The 20,053-nt window shown below is 40.8% G+C and overlaps 1 protein-coding gene across 4 annotated transcripts in view; it reads left to right on the top strand.

Moving 5' to 3' along the window:
* Nucleotides 1-20,053, top strand: part of MTBP (MDM2 binding protein) — a 67,488-nt gene that overhangs the window by 12,157 nt on the left and 35,278 nt on the right. For 3 of the 4 annotated variants that reach the window (XM_081504799.1, XM_081504801.1, XM_081504800.1), the window contains 5 exons: nucleotides 791-885; nucleotides 1,682-1,754; nucleotides 4,617-4,734; nucleotides 18,275-18,448; nucleotides 19,620-19,727. In XM_081504799.1, coding sequence (XP_081360925.1) covers nucleotides 791-885; nucleotides 1,682-1,754; nucleotides 4,617-4,734; nucleotides 18,275-18,448; nucleotides 19,620-19,727 — 568 coding nt within the window. Of the gene's footprint in view, nucleotides 1-790; nucleotides 886-1,681; nucleotides 1,755-4,616; nucleotides 4,735-18,274; nucleotides 18,449-19,619; nucleotides 19,728-19,821; nucleotides 19,954-20,053 lie in introns of all 4 variants that reach the window. The other variant, XM_081504798.1, reaches the window with a different exon arrangement.

Genomic DNA, 20,053 nt, shown 5'->3' with positions numbered 1-20,053 from the left:
ACCATGCCCTTGAGTATATGGATCTTTATATAAATAACACACTCTGTGTGTTGTGTATTTTTGTGTATGCGCACACATACGTGCCACATAATCATACGTGGTCAAATCACTCAGATTTCTGCAAGTTTAAAGTTTTGTTTTGTTTGAAGATGTTTTTGCTTTTCTTTGCCTTTTCTATTAAGTACTCTAACCCCAACCTTGGAAATGCCTTATTCACTAGCTCACTCTTAGCTTAGTTTTAGACTCTATCCAAAGAAATCCTTAATCTTATTCCAGTGGAGTTTGCTTTGTTAATTAGCACTCTTGGTTTCACTAGTTCTTTCTTTAATTACTTCAGTATTTTCTCCAAGGATTTATTTTTTTAATCTCAGCATACCAGTTAGAGCTCATTCTGGTGTGTCTTTCTTTTTCTTTCTCAGTTTTTCAGGCCCACTTCAGTAACCTAGCCTTCTGGCGTATCTGTCTGTCTAGCTAGAGATAAACAGAAAAAGTTGAGAACTCTTGTCCTCTGTTGCTTACCTCTTTCTAGACTTACTTTCTTCCTGTAAAACTCTTTGTAGAAACTTTCTTTTCTAGGAAATCTCCGTGTCTGTTTCTCCAGTCTGAAAGCTAGAATTGGAATGGAAGAAATTCTTGTCTGCTATAGAGAATGAAGTGTTTTGCTTGCATAATGTATAAACACTGTCTTTTTAAGACTCATTTTAAAGATTTAAACCCTGATCACTAATTTGTTCACTTTCATTTTATTTCTGGTATTTAAAACCTTACATAATTTTATTTTCTTTTTTAGGTTTTTCATTATTATGGCCCTGCTTTAGAATTTGTGCAGATGATAAAATTATCAGATCTACCCTCCTGCTATATGTCGGACATTGAATTTGAGTTGTATCCTTTTCATTTACGTATTCATCATAGATCACATGTTCTGTGTTAAGTAGAGTTTTTTCCTGGTACCACCACATTTAAATATTTGGCCGTACTTCTGTTGTTTTTCTTTCTTTTTTATAATATCAGTATTCCTTTCATTGCCATTTTTTAAGAGAAGTTCTACAACTTGCAAAAAAGAATCTTCCTTCAGGTAGTATATTTATGCCTTTAGGATAGGCAGAAGACTTCCTGAAATTATCACTCATTTGTGGGGTAGGGAAGAGGGAAAAATGTTAGGAATCTGTGAAGAAAAACAAAATGATTTGTATACTATTGGGAGGTTCAGATGTTTCTCTTGACATTGGCAGGATAGATAGAAGTGCCCTTCTACAAGTAACTATGAATGCCATCACATTTGTCTGCAAATATTCAGCATATTTTAGAATCTTTTTAAAGAAAATATATCTAAGACATTTTAAGAATATACCTAATAACAATATTTTGTATAAAAAGAATTTGTTGTTGGTTGGAAATGAAACACCTAGTACATACAGTGTTCTTGAATTTTTATTCAGAAGCTCCAGTTTTTAAAATCTCTGGTTCTAGTAGTTTGCAGTATAGCTACTTCTTGGTGTATTTTCAGAATCAGAAAAATAATTGTTCTTAAGGAGAGGAGTAATGGTGAGTTCCTGCAGTTTAAAGTTTTTGATATATGAATTTAAACATCTTGTGAGTTGGAGAATCAAACTTATTTTAGTAAGTTAAGTTATTTGACAGGTAACCATCCCATCACTTCTTTAACTCCTTAGTGCAGAGGATTGACAGCATACAGCACCGCGCGGAACTCCAAGCTGCTGTTGGAGCAGGTTTCTTCCCTGGGTGGCGAGGTATAGAGCGTGGGGTTCTGTTTGTTTTGTTTTTAACTCAGTCTTTACAGATGTGTGAGAAAAGGGAATATATAGTTTTTTAATCTTTGTGTGATGATTTGGTTTCTTTCACATAATACATTGTTTTGGTCCTAATTCATGTTAAAATACTTTGGACTTTTTATAACTCCAGAGTCGACTACAGACAGGAAGTGATTTTTGTTTTTGTAGAAGAGATTTTCAGAAGTAAGCTTCATGATTGGTAATTGCTTTAAAGTTTTAGGCTACGTTGGATTATTGTTAACCTACTCCTTTCACATTTGATTTCAGTTCTGTGGCGAGATATTTATATGGCCCAAATGAGAGACACACTTAAGTGAAACATTTTCCCGTAATGTATAAAGCGTTAGACACCCTCTTTTTGAAGTTACAATGAAATCTTTAGTCCTTAGTTTTATAGATAATGTTTCAAGTCAACATCAGACATATACCTGTAATTTGGCACAGGTATAAAATAATTATTAATCCATCTATTGAAGATAGGCGAGACTAATCCTAGAAGACAGCTAAACTGTTGGTATCTATCCATGTCATATTTTCAGTTGTTTTATTTTAAAGTTGTTGTGTTAGATGGTCATTTTTAGTGTTTCTTACGCAATGACCATAGAATATTGGACTGTACTTCATCAGTCAGGGACAAATATCGGATTTTTAAATACGTGTTCCTACTTTAATGCTGCAAAGGGATAATTTTTGGAAACATACATTATGTAATTTGGCTGATAGGTCTGTAAATGTGAAATAGTTCATTGTCCTTTTACACTGGATTAAAATGAGTCTTTTACACTTTTTGAAATAAAATTTTGAATTGCATGCTTATTGCTTGGAATAATCCTAGTGCTTTATACCATGGTTTTCATTTATTTATTCTTTTTTTTTTGACTGCCTGCCAGTTGCTTGTTGCAGGTACTGGAGAGAATAAAGTGGACAAGGTCCCTCCTTGGGAAGCTATCATGGTGCTTCAATTCTAGTGATTTATGTGATCCTAAGTCGACTTCTGAGCTTAAAAAGGATGTTTGATTATCCCCAGAATAAAAATAAAAGCCTTTTAGAGGAATGCTTATTAGATTAGAAAAAGGCAAAATAAAATCATTAGGGAATCATAATATCTATTAATCATATGGGCAGGAAACATTTTTGTTAAAGAGGAGAATTTATAAGGCTAAAATCACGATTGTCATATTAGTGCCTGCTTGTTTGGTGTTTGCCCCTTGAAAGGGGTTTGAAATGTTGTCTTAAATTTTGAAATAGGAGGTGAAACTAAAAGCATCATTCTCAAGTCTCTCCGAATTCATCTAAGGGTTAGTGTAGGAGTGAGCACGGCTGATCAGAATCCAAGTTTGTTGTCAGTGTCGTGTAAACTATTGACATAAATTTATTTTGTAGAAAAGTATAGCATATGTGATTTAGAAATGTTTATTTTCATTTTTGTAGTAAATGTTTAATCAAAACATTAAACTGTCTCAGAAATGTGGTTATCTGGCTGGTGGATCAGGATATTTATACCAGGGTATAAGTTATGCTTTGAACTGTGTTTAGCATCTCTACATTGTTAAGCTGTAACTATAATTTTAACGGTCATATAATTGTTAAACTATAATTGGACTCTGATCCAGCATACTCACATTACAGCTTTGTCTGCCCTTTGGGCCAGATGGTCTTGTCATGCATAAAGGAGGAAGAACCAGGACTTAATGTTTAGAAAGTTAAACATATATCTTTTAGAATTAATGATTATTTTCCTAAATATTTTTATTTTAATGTCTAATCTTGAGTATGTAGAATATATTTGACTTAAAAAGATTATGGCTATAATAATAAAGGAAAGTAAGCATATTTAATTTTACCTTCCTTATTTTGCCCCTGGTAGACTTATTTTTATAACTGCTAGTTAAGAATACGTAAGCAAAAATAATAAATAGCAAAAAATGTTAATTAACTCTGTATCACATATCATACAACCCATTTGTCTACAAAAGACAATTAAAAGTGACTTTGTTTTAGATTTGAGATGCCTTGTGCCTAAATTTCACCCAAATTTAAAATATATATATATATATATATATATATTGAGATGTGCTGATTTTGTAGCTCACATTTCTAAAATAACAGGCAAAGTACAGCTTTCAGGGTTGCAATCTGTATTGTTCAGTGCTTAATCAAACTGAGAATTTACCTAAATACGTTATGTTGAGTTTGGGGGAAACACATATTTAATGAAGATCGGTGCCCCCAGCCATGGGAATATGAGGATGACTAGGTTGAGCTTGCTTGTAAATCAGCTGGACGCTGCTGTATGTTTTCTGGCATATGATTCATGGTTTCTCTGAATTTTATGCCTATTAGCATTAAGTCTCTGATATCTAGGAACAGAAGTTATGAAATTGCCTTTTGATTCTAATTTTGAAGCCGGAACTATAATCCATTTAGACCCAAAGTTATAAAATTATGGCTTAGTGTGACCAGAATCTTTTGAGGACAGATAGAAATTGCGGCCTCTCATTGATTTGCAGATAGACAAATTATACCCACAACCTAAACTTAAATATTGTAACTATGGTTTCCAGATATATGACTCAGTGGAAGGAAAAGGAATACCTATAGCTGAATACCTTTCGATGTTTTTTGGCTTTTTCTTCTTTGGTAGAGGTGAGGCTGTGTTTTGGGTTTTTGTTTTTTAAGTTTTTATAGTGAAATTTTGGGGAGAGAGCATTATTAAAGATGTGTTATGTAGGTGAAATGTGAGTAGAGAATTGTCAGGTGATACTATTTTACAGTTGCTTTCTGTGTGCAGTCACTAAAAGTATCTTCTGTTTTACCCAGGCTGGTGCTCTTTTTGTATTGCCGTGTACCATTAGCAGCATGCTCAGTCCTCCTCCCAGCCAACTCAGTTCAAGAAGATGGAAGGAATATGTGGCTAGAAAGCCTGGGACAGTCAGTGGTGAGCAGTCCAGTTTTCATGGTGTAACATAAATAATGTACATATCAAATCTGAAATGGAGATAACACTTCTATATGAGAAAATGTTATGTATTACTACTAATTAAGAAGAACCTGTATCATATTAAGATTTTTTTTTTTATCTAACCACCTAGTGCAACATAAATACAACAACCTTAATTCATTCGTAAAATATCAGTGTTCAAAAGACAGAAATCTTGGTTAATTAGATAGCTAATTATATTGAACATGAGTTTCTTAGAGCCATTTCAGGCATAAAATTGATGGAAATAAAGTGATTAATTTATTATATGATATATTAAAAAAATAAACGTGTGGTTACAATTTTCTGAAGAAATTAGAATTTATTTAATAGCTTTTTATATGCTGTGCAGTGTTCTAAGTACTTTAGAAATCTTGATGCATTTAAATTTTATAATAACCTTATAAAATTATATTTATACCCATTTAACAGATGTGGAAAATTGGGGCGTGGAGAAGTCACAGAGCTATTAATTGGCAGAATCTTGTTTCAAATCCTGTCTCTTCCAGTTAATAGCTCTGTTAACTTCTCCAAGGATTTGAACCCAGGCCTCTGATAATCTGTTACATTCAAGATGTCACTAATTTCTATTATAAATTCATATTATTTAAATCTAAACTAATATTTCATGAAGCAATGGTGGGTCAGATGTTAAAGTCACTTGTGCAAAGTCACATCGCCAGAGTGTGTTCCTTTGTCCTCTTGGCCGGTGTGTGTGCTCATTGGACAGGCTCACGGACTGTGCCTCGTGGCTCAGCTGGTAGAGAATGCGCCTGCAGTGTGCAAGACCTGGGTTCAGTTCCTGGGTTAGGCAGATCCCCTGGAGGAGGGAACGGCTACCCACTCCAGTGTTCTGACCTGGAGAATTCCATGGACTGTATAGTCCTTGGGGTCGCAAAGAGTTGGACACGACTGAGCGATTTTCACTTCTTCCGTTTAATTTAATTCTGAGCTTCTGGTTAGTTTTTTTGACCCATGTTGTGATAGGACTAAAGACACGTATCTACCCGATTGTAATCTCTAGAAATACTCTCAAGTCAGGTGCTCGTGCTCAGTCATGTCCGACTCTTTGTGCCACCATGGCCTGTAGCCCGGCAGGCTCCTCTGTCCTTGGAATTCTCCAGGCAAGAACACTGGAGGGGTTGGCATTTCCTTCTCCAGAGGATCTTCCCGACCCAGGGATCGAATTCGGATCTCCCGCACTGCAGGTGTAAGAAGCCTGCATCTTCTGCCTCTCCCGTATCGCAGGCAGATTATTCACCGGGAAAGCTGCAGAGATACTCTAGAGCGCTAGAATGCTAAGGATTACAGTTTTACAATCAGCAGCTTCCCCAGTACTTTATAGGAAATAGGTGAGATATTGAAATCCATGTTAGCAAATGTTGAATTTGAAATGCAGATAGTAGCTTTGTAGAAAGTTAAAGCTAGAGTTTAAAGTTTTAGATGTGTATCTCCGTGAATCTTCAGGGCAGGAGATTTAGAATTTTAGTTTACCAGCTGTTTTGTTTAACTATTTTACAAGCCACCCTAGTTCAGTTGAGTTCAGTCGCTCAGTTGTGTCCGACTCTTTGTGACCCAATGGACTGCAGCACGCTAGGCCTCCCTGTCCATCACCAACACCTGGAGCCTACCCAAACTCATGTCCCTTGAGTCGGTGATGTCATCCAACCATCTCATTCTCTGTCGTCCCTTTCTCCTCCTGCCTTCAATCTTTCCCAGCATCAGGGTCTTTTCCAATGAATCAGTTCTTCGCATGAGGTGGCCAAAGTATTGGAGTTTCAGTTTCAACATCAGACAGTCCTTCCAATGAATATTCAGGACTGATTTCCTTTAGGATGGACTGGCTGGATCTCCTTGCAGTCCAAGGGACTCTCAAGAGTCTTCTCCAACACCACAGTTCAAAAGCATTAATTCTTTGGTGCTCAGCTTTCTTTATAATCCAACTCTCACATCCATACATGACTACTGGAAAAACCATAGCTTTGACTAGATGGACCTTTGTTGGAAAAGTAATGTCTCTGCTTTTTAATATGCTGTCTAGGTTGGTCATAGCTTTTCTTCCAAGGAGCAAGCGTCTTTTAATTTCATGGCTGCAGTCACCATCTGCAGTGATTTTGGAGCCCCCCAAAAATAAAGTCAACCACTGTTTCCACTGTTTCCCCATCTATTTCCCATGAAGTGATGGGACTGGATGCCATGATCTTAGTTTTCTGAATGTGGAGTTTTAAGCTACCATTTTCACTCTTCTCTTTCATCAAGAGGCTCTTTAGTTCTTCTTCACTTTCTGCCATAAGGGTGGTGTCATCTGCAGATCTGAGGTTATTGCTGTTTCTCCCAGCAATCTTGATTCCAGCTTGTGCTTCATCCAGCCTGGTATTTCGCATGGTATACTCTGCATATAAGTTAAATAAGCAGGGTGACAATATACAGCCTTGACGTACTCCTTTCCTGATTTGGAACCAGTCTGTTGTTCCATGTCCAGTTCTAACTGTTGCTTCTTGACCTTCATACAGGTTTCTCAGGAGGCAGGTAAGGTGGTCTGGTATTCCCATCTCATGAAGAATTTTCCACAGTTTGTTGTGATCCACACAGTCAAAGGTTTTGGCGTAATCAATAAAGCAGACGTAGATGTTTTTCTGGAACTCTCTTGCTTTTTTGATGATCCAGTGGATGTTGGCAATTGATCTCTGGTCCCTCTGCCTTTTCTAAATCCAGCTTGAATACCTGGAAGTTCACAGTTCACGTACTGTTGAAGTCTGGCTTGGAGAATTTTAGCATTACTTTCCTAGTGTGTGAGATGAGTGCAGTTGTGTGGTAGTTTGAGCATTCTTTGGCATTGCCTTTCTTAGGGATTGGAATGAAAACTGGCATTTTCTGTTGGGGTCCTTTAATGGACCAGAACCTGGTGGTACGGAGTTGACGCTAAGAAAGTAAAGGAAGGAAAGAGGCTGATATTCTCTGGTTCACACCCAGTGTCACTATAACTCTAAGAGAAAAAGCTAGCACCGTCTACGTAGGCTCAGGGCGCCCTGTCGAGGAGGTCTTGAAAGCCTGGGCAAGTAAGGAGACACAGCGGACCCCTGTGCTCCATAGAAGCAGCCTGAAGGAGAGAGAGAGAGAGAGAGAAATGAAGAAAGACACGGGGACCAATGTTCTGATGGAACAAGGGTGTTTATTCAACATATTGTGGGCATATATATACTGTCTTACAAGATAGCTTTTTCAGCAGAGATAGGGATCAAAATTCGCCCAGGAAACATGAGGCTAGAATCAATCTCAAAGAGAGGGGGTTGTAAATAGTTACTTTCCATATCAGAAGGGAAGAGAGTTGTAAATGGTTACTTTTCACCATATGGAAAAGCTAACAAAGGAAATGCATAGATTCCTTTTATTCCCGGGAGCTGTTTGCTGCTCCTCTCTCACCTGCATTCAGGAGCTAATAAGGAACAGGATTTATGCAAGACTGAAAACAGCACACAGGAAGCCTCCTGTTAAATGCTTCCTGACAGTTTTCCAGTCTGTGGCCACTGCTGAGGTTTCCAAATTTGCTAGCATATTGAGTGTAGCACTTTGACAATACCGTCTTTTAGGATTAGAAATACTTCAACTGGAATTCCATCACCTCTACTAGCTTTGTTCGTAGTGATGCTTCCTAAGGCCCATTTGACTTTGGACTCCAGGATGTCTGGCTCTAGGTGAGTGATCACATCATCGTGGTTATCTGAGTCATGAAAATTTATTTTGTATAGTTCTTTCCATGTATTGTTGCCACCTCTTCTTAATATCTTCTGCTTCTGTTAGGTCCATACCATTTCAATCCTTTATTGTGCCCATCTTTGATGAAATGTTCCCTTGGTAACTCTAATTTTCTTGAAGAGATCTCTAGTCTTTCCCATTCTATTGTTTTCCTCTATTTCTTTGCCTTGATCACTGAGGAAGGCTTTCCTACCTCTCCTTGCTATTTTTTGGAACCCTGCATTCAAAGAGGGTATATCTTTCCTTTTCTCCTTTGCCTTTCGCTTCTCTTCTTTTCTCAGCTATTTGTAAGGCCTCCTCAGACAGCCATTTTGCCTTTTTGCATTTCTCTTTCTTGGGGATGGTCTTGATCCCTGCCTCCTGTACAATGTCACGAACCCCCATCCATAGTTCTTCAGGCACTCTATCAGATCTAATCCCTTGAATCTATTTGTCACTTCCACTGTATAATCGTAAGGGATTTGATTTAGGTCATACCTAAATGGTCTAGTGGTTTTCCCTACTTTCTTCAATTTCATTCTGAATTTGGCAATAAGGAGTTCATGATCTGAGCCACAGTCAGCTCCCTTGTTTTTGCTGACTGTATAGAGCTTCTCCATCTTTGGCTGCAAAGAATATAATCAATCTGATTTCAGTGTTGACCATCTGGTGATGTCCATGTGGAGAGTCTTGTCTTGTGTTGTTGGAAGAGGGTGTTTGCTGTGACCAGCGCGTTCTCTTGGCAAAACTCTTGTTAGCCTTTGCCCTCCTTCATTTTGTACTCCAAGGCCAAACTTGCCTTGGAGATACTCCAAATTTGCCTGTTACTTTAGGTATCTCTTGACTTCCTTCTTTTGCATTCCAGTCCCCTGTAGTGAAAAGGACATCTCTTTTGTATGTTAGATCTAAAACTAAAAGGTCTTGTAGGTCTTCATAGAACCTTTCAACTTCAGCTTCTTCAGCATTACTGGTTGGGGCATAGACTTGGATTACCGTGATACTGAACGATTTGCCTTGGAAACAAACAGATCATTCTGTCTTTTTTGAGGTTGCACCCAAGTACTGCATTTCAGACTCTTTTGTTGACTATGAGGGCTACTCCATTTCTTCTAAGGGATTCTTGCCCACAGTAGTAGATATAATGGTCATCTGAATTAAATTCACCCATTCCAGTCCATTTTAGTTCACTGATTCCTAAAATGTCGATGTTTATTCTTGCCATTTCCTGTTTGACCACGTCCAATTTTCCTTGATTCATGGACCTAACATTCCAGGTTCCTATGCAATACTGTTCTTTACAGCATCGGACTTTACTTCCATCACCAGGCACATCCAAAACTGGATGTTGTTTTTGGTTTGGCTCCATCCCTTCATTCTTTCTGGAGTTATTTCTCCACTGATACCCAGTAGCATATTGGGCACCTACCGACCTGGGGAGTTTATCTTTCAGTGTCTTATCTTGTTGCCTTTTCATACTGTTCATGGGGTTCTCAAGGCAAGAATACTGAAGTGGTTTGCCATGCCCTTCTCCATGTTGCTCAATTGGTAAAGAATCTACCTGCTTGCGGGAGACCTGGGTTTGATCCCTGGGTTGAAAATAATCCCCTGGAGAAAGGCTACCCACTCCATTATTCTGGCCTGGAGAATTCCCAGACTCAAACAGAGCATCACCCTAAGTGAATTGCTTAAAAGAGCAAACAGTTTACTTGCTCATCGTTTGAGCAGGGTTCGCCTGGGCAGTTCTTCTAGCAGTCTTACCAGCGCTCATTGACTGATGTGTGGTGTCACTGAGCTCGTGGCCTGTGGGCGGTCTGGCCTCTGGCGGGGCGTCCCTGAGCTCGTGGCTCGTGCTCGGGCTGGCCTCGGACGGGGCGTCCCTGAGCTCGTGGCTCGTGCGCGGTCTGGCCTCGGACCGGGCGTCGCTGAGCTCATGGCTCGTGCGCGGTCTGGCCTCAGACGGGGCGTCACTGAGCTCGTGGCTCGTGTGCGGTCTGGCCTCGGACGGGGCGTCGCTGAGCTCGTGGCTCGTGCTCGGGCTGGCCTCGGACGGGGCGTCGCTGAGCTCGTGGCTCGTGCTCGGGCTGGCCTCGGACGGGGCGTCGCTGAGCTCGTGGCTCGTGCTCGGGCTGGCCTCGGACGGGGCGTCCCTGAGCTCGTGGCTCGTGCTCGGGCTGGCCTCGGACGGGGCGTCCCTGAGCTCGTGGCTCGTGCTCGGGCTGGCCTCGGACGGGGCGTCCCTGAGCTCGTGGCTCGTGCTCGGGCTGGCCTCGGACGGGGCGTCGCTGAGCTCGTGGCTCGTGCTCGGGCTGGCCTCGGACGGGGCGTCGCTGAGCTCGTGGCTCGTGCTCGGGCTGGCCTCGGACGGGGCGTCCCTGAGCTCGTGGCTCGTGCGCGGTCTGGCCTCGGGCGGGGCGTCCCTGAGCTCGTGGCTCGTGCTCGGGCTGGCCTCGGGCGGGGCGTCCCTGAGCTCGTGGCTCGTGCGCGGTCTGGCCTCGGACCAGGCGTCGCTGAGCTCGTGGCTCGTATGCGGGCTGGCCTCAGACGGGGCGTCCCTGAGCTCGTGGCTCGTGCTCGGGCTGGCCTTGGACCGGGCGTCGCTGAGCTCATGGCTCGTATGCGGGCTGGCCTCGGACGGGGCGTCGCTGAGCTCGTGGCTTGTGTGCGGGTGGGCCTCTGGTGCGGGCGGGCCTTCGTGCGGGCGGGCGCCTCGTGTGCGGGCTGGCCTCTCGTGCTGGCTGACCTCAGACGGGCGCAGGGAGAGGGCGTTTCACCACGTGGCGTCAGCGCCCTCTCCTTGCCACGTGCTTGTTTCTTGCGACCTCCATAGAAGATTAGCTGGAATGTTTACATGGTGATTCAGGATTTCAGGATGTACGAAAATTGAGGCTGCCAGGGCTTTTTAAGGCTTATTCCCAGAACTGGCCAAGTGTTACTTCTGCAGTATTCTCTTATTTAAAGCTACTCGCAAGCATGGGTCAGATTCAAGAGGGAGGTGACTCTGTCAGGGTCTGAATCCTGGGATGCCACCGATGTCCCAGCCTTCCACGGATGAGTGAAGCAAACAGTGGAAACTGTAGGTGTGGATGGAAAGAAACACATAGCGTGATTAGAGCTGGACCTCACATGTAATAGAACCTTTAGAAACACCTGAATTTAGGTGTAGTGGAGGGAATGGTTGTTGGAAAACTGGAAAAAATTATTAACATCAGTATTGAAATACAATTTATGACACAATGTAGAATATGGTGCAAGGTGTGGAAGATAACGGGGAGTCCAGCTAGGTTCTTACACTTGAGGAAATAGAGGCATGGTCCTTTTTTGTGAAATTTATAGCCAAATGAGGCAGGCACTTTGAAAAATCATTTTAAATCCCTTTAGCTGGCAGGGTGAAAGTGAAGTGGGGTATACTTCCAGGCTGTACGACCTCACAGAGCCTTACGGAGGGCTTCTTGGAGAAACAGACATTGTTATTGTAGCTTATTGCACTGAACTAGCTCATGAATAAATTCAACTTTAACCCTTCTCAGCTCACAGGGAATATGTGTATACCTGGTAATTTTGGCGGATGCTAAAACAAAGTCAGAAATGGACTTACTGGATGGCAAGAAGAGGCAGTTTCACCTTACTACATGAAATGATGGGATAGTATATTGTTCATCGATATCTGACTGTTAGCTGTACGTAAGGCTATTAACGTGAATTGAACAGTAATGTCTCTCAACTAAACTTGAGTGTATTCTGGACAGCCGTTTATTTTTCCTCTTGTAATTTTTTCCAAGATAATTTTTTGATTTAGAATTTGCTTTTTTTCATGGTTTTTATTGCAGCTCTAGGAAAATACCTCATCAGTGGTAGGATTTGGTGTTTTTATCCCCTCTTGAAATTTGGGGGTTCATACTGGTAACTCCTGAAAAACAGTTAGACATCTATCACACGACCTTCTTTGAAGGCAGATTGTTGATTACTGATTAGGCTGTATCATTAAGGGCTGATTAAGCTGACACTTTACAGTATTTTTTTTTTAATCTTAGAAGTAGAAACAATCAAATTGGACAGTTCATTATTAAGTTCTATTTTACTCATAATCCTTCCTGTAGGGGAAATTATCCCACTGACAAAACTTCTATTGTAAAGAGTAGCCAGGTTTTCGCTAGTGTAAGTTTGATGCCTCTTACATGGGAAAACATCATAGCCCTTTTGTGGCGCCCCTACCAGTAGTGTCAGATCAACCTTCTAAATCAAACCTCTGTTTCCCCACAGCCTGTTGAATCCTGTGCAGCTGTTCTCTGATGTTGCCTTCCGTGTTCCCTTTCCTCCAAACCACACTTCATACTCTGCTAAAACTCTTCCCTGATTTTGTACTTTTATGATCTTGTTAATTATTCATTCAAGCATACCTTTCTGTTCATGCTTTGTAGGTACTGTGAATCAGGGATGGTGCTACAACCTGGGGATTGGTGTGAGCAAGGCAGACATGGCTTCTCCTCTTCCAGAATTTACACTGTGACTTAGAAAATAGATACGGAGAAGGAACTCTTAAGTCTTATTTATACAAATACAAAATACTGTTTATACAAATACTAAATACAAAACATTGTATTTAGTAGTAACCAACTAGAAATAATCCCTAGGAGCTATTACATAAATAAAACATGTGCAAAGGTTATTATTGCTACCATTTGTAGTGTGTATCTGTTCAAGTATGTGAGTGTAAGCATTTATAAGTATTCAGACTTTTACTGAGCAGCTGAAATATACTAGGTGTGTTTTACATGTTGGACCGGCAGTGACGTGAACACAGAGCGTGCCCTCGGGGAGCTTGCATGGCGGTGGAGGACACAGGTTCAGTTCTTACCCGGACAGGCTGGGTCTCTCGGTGTTGGGAAACCTTCACTCCAAAGTCATTTTCTCATTCAGGACCTGCTGTTTGCTCTCCTGTCTAAAACTGCAGACAGACTGCACCCCGACACCCTCTCATCGTCCCAGCTCTATTTTTTCTCCTTAGTGCTTCCCACCATCTGATGTACCAACTGTGTGCTCATTGCCCTCACTGGAAAGGAGAAGAGACAGGGTGAACGTTTCACTTTTATCTGTTGCGTTGTTCTTAGTGCCTGGAGCACTGCCTGACACTTGATGGACTCCATGGCTGTGGCCGCCAGGCTCCTCTGCCCGTGGGATTCTCCAGGCGAGGACACTGGAGGGGTGGCTGTTCTCTCCTCCAGGGGAGCTTCCCGACCCAGGGATCGAACCCAGGTCTCTTGCGCTGCAGACAGATTTTTTTACCCTCTGAGCTACCAGGGAAGTCCTGACACTTAATAAGCACTCAAAAATAATTGTTAAATAATAAGTGAAATATATATTGTATTTCCAATTAGTAGTAACTGCTGTCTGGAAAAGTGAAGAAAGACTTTGAATGGACTGCAGTGTGAACCAAAATTTGTGCTCCAGTTTTTATCAGTTCTTCAGCAGGTTTAATGTAAGAAATCAAGGGATGTATATAATACATATTACGTATGTATTAGTTTGAACTGTGGTATGTCGAAACTTGTTAAATATCAGCAATTCATATAATTTGACATGAAATAGAACAGTCCCCAATTTGAAATATGCTTAAATTGAATGGCAAAAGAATGATTTTTAAAAGTGATTTTTGATGAAATACTCAAGAGTATTATGGTACTGGGAAAAATGTAAAAGGACTATGGAAACAAATGCAAGTAACTAAACCCTACTACGTTTCTGAAGAAAGGCCTCTGTATTTAAACTTGTATTAAAAGGCCAGTTGTATAATGTAAAGAACCTGGTACACCATATGCTCACAGAGATGTTTTATGAAATTGTCAAAAAATTGGATGTTGATCATTGCCTAATTTTATATAAAGAATGAAAAAGCTAAGGTACAGAGAAATCAGGAAGCTTGCCTAAGGTCACAGGGTGAAGTCAGAATTTCCACCCAAGTCTTTCTACTGGTCATCTGTGATCATTTTACCATCCTGAGTTCTGTTGTTGCCACAGTTTTTAAAAATTGGAATTCTTTTGAAAGGAAACATTTTGAACATATTCGGCAAAAATAAAATTATTAGTTAGGACTAATGAAGTACTTTGCATTGAGGAAGTTTGTGCCTTCTGCATACTCAAATCAGTGGGATAAAAGTGTTTCAAAACAGTGAGCTGAAGCTGACAAGGTTAGGGTGACTCAGTGTAATTTATTTTATAAATAATTTTGCCCTTGAGAAGAGGTAAAGGACTTGGATAAAGATTCTGAAAGATTTCAGTGGCAAAGACAAAGTATTCTTTCAGTCAGCAAAAACTTGTATTTATTGTGTACTTGTTGTGTTCAGGGCATTATTTTAGATGCTAGAAATTCAGTAGTGAAAACAGTCAACCAACTTTACTGTATTAACTTTTATTAAACATACCATGGAACAGCACACTTGTTCTCTTCAGGATAGACTGTATATTTGTTAGGCCATTAAACGAGGCTCAGTAAATGTAAAAGGATAAAAATAATACACAACGTTTTCCCCAGTTACAGTGGAACTAAATTAGAAAGCAACAGCAGAAAGAAGTCTGAGAAATACTTTAAATATTTGGAAACTAAAATTTAAGCACACTTCTAAATAGCCCATAGATCAATTTTAAAAAAATAATTATAACTGAATGAAGATAGAAACAAACATATGAAAAGCCCCTCATTGCAGTTTTAAGAGGATTCTAAATGCTTAGAATGGAAGAAAGATCTAAAATCAACATTAACCTCAAGAAGCTAGAATACTAAATCCAAGTTAAGGAGAAGGAAGGAAATTAGATCAGAAATCAGTGAATAAAACACAGGGGACTATATCTAACAAAAAGTCCAAGACCTGTACACTGAAAACTACAAAACATTACTGAGAGCTTTTAAAGAAGACAGCAGTAAATGGAGAGATACAGCGTGTTCATAGTTTAGAGAACTCAGTGTTATGAAAATGGCCCTTCTCTCCATACTGATGTACAGTAGTGGTGTAGTAGTGTGAGTCCCTCAGTCATGTCCAACTCTTTGTGACCCCACGGATTGTAGCCCACCAGGCTCCTCTGTCCATGGGATTCTCCAGGCAAGTATACTGGAGTGGGTAGCCATTCCCTTCTCCAGGGGATCTTCCCGACCCAGGGATTGAACCCAGGACTCTTGCATTGCAGGCGTCTTCTTTACCAGCTGAGTTACAGGGAATAGATTCAACCTAATCTCTAACGAAATTACAGGAAGCCTTTTCATAGAAATTGTCAAACTGATACTAGATTTACATGAAATTACAAAGATTTGGAATGGCTAAAACAATTTTGAAAAGGAAGAGCAACTTATGAGAATTTATACTACCTGCTTTGCAACTCACTCTAAAGCTGTAAGAATCAAGACAGAATACATGAGTGTCAGTGGAGCAGAATAGACAGGGATGCCAGTGAGAAAAGGATGGTCTTTTAACACATACTGGGATAATCGAATGTTCATATATAGAAACTCAAAAATTACATATATATATGTAATTATATATGTAAGATCACATATGCCTAAATGGAAGCACTAAAAGTATAACACCTGTGTAAGAAAACATATACCAAAAGGATGATCTATTAAAGAAACCTATAAATTCACCAAAGTTTAAATTTTTTGAATAAATTCACCTGTCCCCTTTTTGAAAAACTTTGCTAAGGAAAAACTTTAAAATCTACTAACTAAGAGGAAATAGTTTCAATCGTATTATCTTACAATGGACAGATTTTTTTTTTTAATTCTTGCAACTCAATAGTATGGAGACAACCCGATTAATAAGTGGCTTAGAGACATAAGGTGGTGCTAATGGTAAAGAACCCACCTTCCAATGCAGGAGACATAAGAGATGCAAGTTTGATCCCTGGGTCTGGAAGATCCCATGGAGGAGGGCATGGCAACCCACTCCAGTGTTCTTGCCTGGAGAATCCCATGGACAAAGGGGCCTGGCAGGCTACAGTCCACAGGTGGCAAAGAGTCGGACACGACTGAGCAACTAAGCACACAGCACACTAGTACTGACCATATTTCCAAAGGAAAGCTCAATTCTGCTCTCTGGCTTCCAAAATTCTGGAAATTATGTGGGCGAAGAAGGGTGAAGGGCCTCAGTATTCAGTATACCAGCATTCACTTAATACATGAATAATCAATTTCAGCCCTGAGCTCTGTTTTATATCTCGCAGGCCAGAGACATTTCGTTTTACTTTCTCCAGGGAATAACTGTTAGTCTCCTGGGTTGGGGAAAAGATGGTCGTTTGCCTGCGTTGAATAAGAAGGGATCTGGACACCAAACAGCTTTAAGACAGACTCTCAGCCTGTTTTACTGTTTCACCATCATTTTGTTTCCAGTGCCATCCCAGAGTCCCGTGTCAGGGGTTGTAGTATAAATTTTGTTGCTTCCAAACTTTGTGTGTGGTTTTTCTCAGCTTAGCAACTGGAAGTCTGGCGTCTGTTTCCAACTGTTCATCTTCTTTCCTACTTTCAAAGTTCAGTTGCTGCTGTCTCTTCTCTCAGATACTGGTTCTTGTAGTTCTCTGCTATTTTTAAATTTATTCTCATTTCATGGAATTTCAGGAGATAGTGAAAATAAATGCTTATGTCCAATTCACCATCTTCTACAAAGAGGCTTCTACTTCTATTTTTAATCTCAAAGGCTTCACAGTTTTTCCTTGACCTTCACTATAGCCCTCACTTGATTTGTTTTTAGCTGTCCTAACTGACCTTCGAGTTACTGGCATGCCAGATTAATGAGGGCTGTCCACCCCCTCTGTAAAGTATGTTATCGATGCGCAGTGCGGGAGCGAGACGCTATCTCTGGGCACGCACGCACTCCTTTCCCACCAGTGGAGCTGCGTGTGCATACAGGGCTCAGCTTATTCCGCTTTTAAAGAAACGAAAGCTGGAAATAGTAGTTGATACATATGGGTGTGAATATATAGAAAAGATGTAATAGAACTCTAAAGAGCCACATCAAAAGTTAATTAATGAGTATGCTGCTGCTGCTGCTGCTAAGTCGCATCAGTCATGTCCGACTCTGTGCGACCCCATAGACGCAGCCCACCAGACATCCCCGTCCCTGGGATTCTCCAGGCAAGAATACTGGAGTGGGTTGCCATTTCCTTCTCCAATGCATGAAAGTGAAAGTGAAGTCACTCAGTCGTGTCCGCCTCTTCGAGACCCCATGGACTGCAGCCCACCAGGCTCTTCCGTCCATGGGATTCTCCAGGCAAGAGTACTGGAGTGGTGTGCCATTGCCTTCTCCGATCAATGACTATACATAGTTTTAATTTAAAGTAAAATGTATATGCTTTGTGAGTATCATTTTTGTTTTGAGTCTCTGCTTTAACAGCTTCCTCAGTTAAATGAATAAATTAAATTAAAGATAAATAAATAGGGCTTCCCTTGTGGCTCAGCTGGTAAAAAATATGCCTACATTGTGGGAAACCTGGGTTTGATCCCTGGGTTGGGAAGATCCCCTGGAGAAGAGAAAGGCTACCCACTCCAGTATTCTGACCTGAAGAATTCCATGGACTGTATAGTTCATGGGGTTGCAAAGAGTCAGACATGACTGAGCGACTTTCACTTTAAATGAACAACTGCTGTTCCAAATATATTGGGTGACACCTTGTTTTAAAATAACAGAAATGTAATTATATCCTATGGATCAAATGTATGATTCTGCTGTGTTGTCTGCTGAATTTTCACATGCTTAACAAGGTAATTGTTTTTGTTTAGTTCCAGATGTTGATGTGAAAGGAGAGAGAGCTAGCTATTATTTCTTGTTACAAGGTAATGGCAATGGAAAGTGTAAAGCCACTTTGATTCACTCAGCCAACCAGATCAATGGCTCGTTTGCCCTCAGTTTAATTCACGGAAAGATGAAAGCAACGACAGAAGAAGCCAAATTGAGTAAGTGTTAACTTTAGAGGGAAAACAAAACATTTTTACATTTGTTTGTGTAAATAGTTAACTTATGTGGTTTTTAGTGAACTTATTGTCTTCAAACTGCATTTCACTTTTGGTAAATTTGCTTTTACTTTAGATATTTTATAACATATTTGAACAATTTAGAATCCCTTATGTTTCATACTTTTTAAAATGTAGCAGGTCACCCCTTCAATTCCGAATGGGAAAATTTTTAGTATTTTCCATTTTAAACAAATTATTTGTGTAGAGCTTACTTCTCCTTGTTATTTACTTTCTCTCAAGCATCTTTATTGCTCATCTTTTTTTACCGTCCAAGCTCCATGCTTGGGTTACCCATTACTGTGTGACAAACTGCCCCAAATTTAGCTTGACAGTGACTGTTTGTTATCATGTCTCATAGTCCTGTGGGTTGACTGGGCTCAGATGGATGTTTCTGTTTTGAAGGCCCACGTCTGATTGCCGTCACACACGGCTGGGGCTTCTTTTCCTTTGAAGACTTCGCGGGGCTGGGTGTGGAGGCCGGCTCTTCCCCGAATGTTGGTGCCTGGGCGGGGGTGGCTGGAGCAGGTTGAGCTCATTTCCTCTTCACACGCCCGTCCTGCAGCCAGCCTGGGCTTCCTCGCAACAGGTCGTCTCCAGGAAGTCTGATTTCTTTATGGTTGCCGCCTTCTCTTAGAGTGAGTGTTCTAAGAAGCTGTGAGACTTCCTGTGACCTGCGTCTTTCGCTGTCACTTGACCGTGCCTTACTGGTTTCCTGGGCTAACCTAGGGCCATTGTGGAAGGTGTGCCCAGCGGGTGAGCAGCAGGCACTGATTCATGGGGAGGCCGTCTGTGAAGAGCAGCTGCTGTGGTCCGCCAGCGTCTGTGCAGTGGTTTCAGGAGCTGCCCGGGGAGAAGAAGATGTAGTGGGGGGAGTTCTACTCTGCCACCTAAATTCTCTGAAGTTAACCAGCAGGTCAAAGTTTAGAATGCAAAATAATGTAGTGTGTTTATTTTCTGCTGTTCATTTATTCCTGTTTACTTTGAAATATGCAAGATGAAGAAAGATATATAATTGACTTTTATTTTAATTACGTTTTAACACATTTCTTGAGAACTGAATATTAATTGTTGTTATAAACCATCTTTAATACTGATTTTTTCTGTTTCTTAGGCTTTCCTCTTGACCTCCTGCCACTTCCAAGTTTCTCCAGGGAGCAGCTTATACAGAGAGAGAAACAGTTAGCCAGTGTTCAGGCTTTGGCTTTGAAGGAATATCTGAGTAAGTAATCGTGTGTGCATTTCATTCTGTTGTAAGAATGTTGACTTGTTCGGACCTAATGCTTTATTTTAACACTTTTCTTACTTTTTTTTAGATGTGGTACTTATTTGGAGAACGATGTTTTGTGTGTGGGAGGTGAAGCAGAAAAGAATAGCTTCATTGCTTTGCCAGGCAAAGGAGCCACAGTGGACTCCTGCCCTCGGAAACTGTGTCCCACCCCAGGGGAGTTTGATGAGAGGTTTTATGGCAACGGTTCAAGGGTGGCATTGCTGACAAAATTACTATGTGTGCAAGGTCTTAGGTGGTCAGTCTCCTAATCTTTTTTT

Source organism: Giraffa tippelskirchi, chromosome 6 (assembly GCF_054371585.1).
Source record: "Giraffa tippelskirchi isolate mGirTip1 chromosome 6, T2T-mGirTip1v1.2.pri, whole genome shotgun sequence".
NCBI lineage: Eukaryota > Metazoa > Chordata > Mammalia > Artiodactyla > Giraffidae > Giraffa > Giraffa tippelskirchi.
Note: the sequence above shows the minus strand (reverse complement) of the source record. Positions and strands in the feature narration are given on the sequence as shown.